Here is a 6,000-nt window from a genome sequence, read left to right on the forward strand (position 1 = left end):
ATGGAAATGAAATAACCTTGCAGGGTGAATGGGACGATAGGGTACATGTAAATGAATAGAAAACCTATATTACAGTTTGTGAATAAATGCACAGTTAATTATAAAATTAAGTTTGAAGTTTCAACAGTCCGGCAACATCGTCGCTAATACACTGCACTCGTGATACAGTTGTGAGGGGTCAATGAACTCGGTGAGTCTCCGTACGTAAGCTACGAAGCTGCCAAGACTTTGCCACTCGCTCGCTTCGTGCAATGACTTGAAATTAGGGATTTTTTTATATTCAATTTACACGAAAATCGTGCACGCTATTGAAAAACGCCAGAGAGAACTTATTCTTTATTAGATTTCCTATCGATATGGAAAAAAATCACGATCCTACTAGCAATAGTTACCGAATAAAAGATTGTTAAATATTTTGGGAAAATACATTCTTTTTCTGAAAAAAAAAAAAAAACTATGAACTTTCCACCAATATCATATTATAGTTTTTTGTTATAGTACAACATGGGCTATTCGCTCTGGAAATCCGCAATGCTATTCACTTCCACCCTGTAGAGGGGAAGGCGGAAAAATGGGCTACCATTTTGTTTTCCTCATAATAATGGAAAATGGTGTGGCATATTGCTTGGAACTCTTTATTGACATGCAGAGTAATTATTCATATTCAGTTTTTCCAGTCTTAAAGGCCAATAGTTGCAATAGATATTGAAATATAATTACTTTTTGAAAGAAAGTCGAACTGGTCCCGTCTAGGTAGTGGGGTCTAAATATGGGCTACCATAAAAATTTGAAAACAAAATTGCAAAAAAGAAACAAAGAAATATAAGTAGGAAACCTGTGTGACGTCAATGGCAATATTCTGTAACAAATAACGCAAATAGCGATAATGAAAATACGGGACGTGTTAATGTGCAGGTAATATGGGCTACCTATCCCATATTTGACACATAGCGGTAGCCCATATTAGCAGCATCGACTCATGAAAGTTTCTAAGTTTATGTATGGTAATTGTTGTTCTAAATAAATATTACTCTTATGCCATATGATAGAGCTATTCTTAATCAGTGCAACACATCAAGCGTGATTTCTAAACACGAAATATATTTCTTTCAATAAAATCGAAACTATATACCTGCAAAAACTTTGAAATTGATGAAAAACACTAAGAACACACCACATCCACACCACAAAGACAACTGGTTTGTCTCTTTGTGCGCGCAGACTGGTGGACACGAGATGTACTTTTAGAGCTTTTTGTCTACGTAACAACACCATATATATAGTAAAAAATGAGGTAGCCCATATTACCACTCCTAGCCCATATTTCCACCTTCTCCTCTATATATAAAGACATTTTCAATAAATATAATAAAGAATGTCAGCAAAATGCAGTATTTACCAATGAGATGTGTATGCAGAACGACAGCAAAGATGTCAATTCCTCTGGGAGGCACTGCCTGTTGTGTGCACGCAGAAATACAATGACCCTCGGAGACAACCTCCGGCTGTCCTGGAGGAATGATGTGTCTCCAATTTGGGTCGAGACCCACAGACAGCACATCGGCGTCGTGACGTCTCAGAGACGCAGTGTAGTACACCCTTATACCAGAACTGTCAGTGATGTCGGCGTCTTGAGCAGGGTTGTTGTAATGCGTCTCCATCATGAAGTAGCGAGGTCCAGCGTCTGGGTCCAGGGGATATCCGGCTTCTGGGGGAAAACTGAATCCCTGGAACACAATAAAATTTCAACAATTTTAGTGTATTTTCATTACGAGGTAAATATAAAATACAGTGAAACAGTTAAGAATCTTAGCATTTTTATGGATAGCGATCTAAATTGGAACACTCAAGTAACACGCATTTGCAAAAAAAAAAAAAAAAAAATATTTTCTCAACTTCACTCCTTGTTCCATATGAAAGAATTTCTACCACTTACTCTAAAAAAGAATCTTATTCAGACGCTTGTAATGCCCCATTTTGATTATTGCGATTCCTTGCTAACTATTGTAGGGGAAAGTAGCCTAAATCATACCGGCGCCGAAATCGTACCACTATTAATATTGAGCAAAGTATTGCATGTAGGGACCGTCTGAGGAATTTTCTATGAAATACAAATAGAAACTGATACTCGTTCAGTTTTCCACCTTTCAACCAAGACAACAGCTGTATTAAATCGTGCTTAATAGTAAGTTCTGATTAAATTTCTCATATAAGATTTTGTTACTCTTTCGTAAGCATTTATTGAAACATTGAGTTAGTTTAATGAATGTGTTTTATTACACCTAGGCCCGGTTTCTTCAACATTTGTTAAATTATAGCAGTGTGTTATTCCATTTTAACTGTAAACTTAACAGTTGAAGCATTTCTTCAACTACTGTTAGTACTAACAGGCTGTTAAAACCTATGTTAATTTAACTGCCCAATTTCATGCAGTTAAATCATTTAACTCTCTGTTAGCATAGAAGTATCCAATATGGCTGGTGCGTTAGATGCTGAACTTATATATCTGGATTACTTAGAAAATGATATCCATGAATACTTAAACAAAGGAGATGATTTCTGTGATTTGACAGTACAGAAGTTCATATAAAGGTACAGGCTATTTTCTACCAAGTCTCACTTTTTGCTTTCAACTTAGATCCATTTGTTTGTTTATTCTCATTAACTGGTTTATACTGCGAAATAATTTCCAGCAGAAGGTTTCTTTCGAACGAAGAGAAATTAGTCCCAAGATTTCTTTTTGTTCCAGTGTTTTCCATTATTTTCATAACAGCAATACCAATGCGCCGTTCCACGCTATTGTGATACAGACGAGGAAAGAAGCAGAAATCAAAACTGAGAGAATAGAAAGACTTCTATCCTCTCTGAATCAAACAACGGAAACAAGCGAGAATCGTAATTGTCAGAGTTCAGAAAACAGAAGTGAGCCTATACTTGGTTATAGGTTATGGTTAAATTCTAGAATCTCTGGTCCTAACAGAGAGTTAACAAACAGAATGTTAAAATGTGAAATGTAAAGTTGAAGAAACGCAATATTTTTAACAGCAATTCATACTTTTAACTTGCAGTTAATTAACACTATGTTAGGTGCATTTTAACAAAGATTGAAGAAACCGGGCCCTAGTATATTAGATTGTTTGCATTATTTAAACGGTAAAAATGGTCACTGTAACAGCTTTGTTCAGGTTATAATCTGAATAGTTTGCTTTGAGCGCTAGTTTCCTAAATCGTACCCTTAAAAGGTTGCTCATATCGTACCAGTACGATTTTGGTAACGTGAACAAATAACGTTAGGTGCATAATATTTTCAAATTCCAGAATAGGTAATGACCAAACGAGAATACGGAAAATCGAAACCAAGTGCTGTACTTAAGGCAGTGGATGAATTTCGATCCGGAGCGGTGGGATTGAATGAATGTTGCCGTAAGTACAAAATCCCAAAATCGATTTTCAAGCGATATTTGATGGGCAAAATGAAGAGAGGTCTGGATCGTCCTGCAAATGGATCCGTCAACGGGAGGAATAAGCTATTAAATATGACTTAATCTTGAGTGACCCTTCGTGTTTTCGTTTTATTAGATCTTGATAATAGCCTATTTAAGATTCATATATAACAAAAATCCTTGTATCTTAAAACATCTTTGTTTCTCATTTGTATTAATAAAATGTCATACTAAATGACAATAATATAAAGAAATAAACTATTTTTATGTAGTTCTTATTTTCAAAATTGTGAATTTTACAAATGGCCACGATTTAAGCAACCTCTAGGTACGATTTAGGAAACTAGCCGCACAAATCGTACCACTTGCAGAGTTTTAAATAATATCTTTATAACAATTAATAATTATTTAAAAATTCTGAAAAAAAAAATTGTGTCCCAAGGTCCTGTCTCAATGTTTAACAGTATATGCAATTAAAATTCCTTCCCATTTAGAAATAACTAAAGAAAAACTGAAAAGTGGTACGATATGGGCAAACTTCCCCTAAGTTCACTCTTAGCTGAGAGACTACGTGTTCATAATGTGTGCATACGATTCATCTGCAATATATAACACCTTCCCTCCAGTTACTTTCATGGGTGCGTCTGAAGGAACGAAGAACAATTCATTCACTGTCTCTTCTGTTTAGAATCATGCATACCTCTACTCCGAATTATCTGTTATTCCGCTTTCAATTTCTTACAACTCTTCGAAACCGACACCAAGCACTTCTCTCTATCCCTCATCATAGAACGTCTTTATACTCATCTTCCTATACTGGAGAAATACCTCGCCTCTGGAATTCGTTACCTAATGACGTCAGGGACTGCAGGACTTTATCACAATTCAAAATTAAATTGGAAACTTATGTCTTAGTTAATGTTTTTAGGTATTGCTAGAAGTATTGATTTGTGTTTTCTTCTTTCCGGATAATTGAAGTGGAATGCAACTGTTTTAATAAAAATGAAACTGAATCAACAAAGCCTTCTTGACTAGTAACCGTCCACAGAGTTCAATAAAGATTCCATAGTTGGCACAACTGATAACAAGAAAACAGCTAATCATAACACCCACTACTGCCATCTAACGTAATATTTGTAATGTTGAGATGGTACAATAATACATTTGAAGACAGTTGTATTTTCGTAAGTCAATTAATAATTTATTATATTGGAGTACTTCGTTACTTCTAATCTTTATATACTTTCTTCTAATCGTGTAATAGTCAATTAAATCCCACTCGAGTTTTGATTTTCTCTAGATAAATCAAAACCTCTAGTGAGATTACTGTTGAAAAAATATAATGACAAGCCATGGGAATTATTCGTAGTTTTTGAAAAAGGTCCTACACGATGCCACAGATTTGGCACCTATTATTATTCTAATTACACTTTTTTGTGTACATATTCTTCTAAGTAGTTTTGTAGCAGATGTCGGCTTCATATTTTCTTAATTCAGATTGCGATGAAATTGCAACAGCTGAGCAGTACGTTCTGAAAACAATTTTGTCGGATGTTTCAAACACGTTGGCAGGATAATATATTTGAATAAACTTCATCGCACTTGACTGGGATCATATATCTAGATGCACATGACGAAATATCACTTTAAGCGACAAGGAAGACGAAAGGGGCCATGCATAAAAGAAAGACAAGCCGTACATCTTCCCTCCAGGTGCTTTTACCCTCTAACCCAACGTTGACAAAGCCGAACATGTCTCCCTTAATCGAAAACTTGACACTCCAGTCACTCACTGATTAAGGTTTGACATATTATAAGCCTTCAATACATGATGAAGAAACGTTGAAGGCTGTCTTCGACCATGGATATATACATGTAGTCATTTTATAAAAGATATAAAAGTACAGACGTGTACAGGCTGGAGTGTGAGGCATGGGAAAAAATCCATGACGTGTGTTACGAAGCTGTAGCAACATTGACCAACAAACACATCAATACTCAGCTGACAAGCTATTTAGTCCAGATATATTCATCAATGTTCAAATTTGAACAATATAGCGTACAATGTTTTCTTTACAGACAAGTTCCGTAGAGAAAATTCATATTTATTTATTTATGTATTTATGTATTTATTTATTTATTTATTTATTTATTTATTTATTTATTTATTTATTTATTTATTTTATTTATTGCTGAACATAACAGGTAAAGCCCAATTACAATGTTCACGACTAACAAATTAATTTATAAAACATAAACAAGGATAAGGAAACATACACTTATTAAAAACTGAAACAAAATAGAAATAAAAGAAAGAAAAAAAGAGAAATTGAAATAAGGTGTGAAAGTAGCTTCAAATTAACTAACAACAATATTATGTAAAATATGATAACAAATAATTCTGTATCTAGAGAAATTCATTTTGAAAATATCATCATTAGGATGAGGATGTAATTTATTGTATAACTGTAACATTTGGAAAACTGGGGAATTTTTGTGAGATTCAGTATTTGTCCTCGGTATGTAAAATAAATTTCGAAATTTCGTATTAAGCTTA

The 6,000-nt window shown here is 34.3% G+C and overlaps 1 protein-coding gene across 1 annotated transcript in view; it reads right to left on the reverse strand.

Annotated features, from left to right (window-relative positions):
- Window positions 1–6,000, reverse strand: part of LOC138707356 (MOXD1 homolog 2-like) — a 270,333-nt gene that overhangs the window by 40,314 nt on the left and 224,019 nt on the right. Inside the window, exon 7 of the mRNA XM_069836638.1 lies at window positions 1,400–1,727. Coding sequence (XP_069692739.1) covers window positions 1,400–1,727 — 328 coding nt within the window. The remainder of the gene's footprint in view (window positions 1–1,399; window positions 1,728–6,000) is intronic.

This window comes from Periplaneta americana, chromosome 10 (assembly GCF_040183065.1).
Source record: "Periplaneta americana isolate PAMFEO1 chromosome 10, P.americana_PAMFEO1_priV1, whole genome shotgun sequence".
Taxonomy (NCBI): Eukaryota; Metazoa; Arthropoda; class Insecta; order Blattodea; family Blattidae; genus Periplaneta; species Periplaneta americana.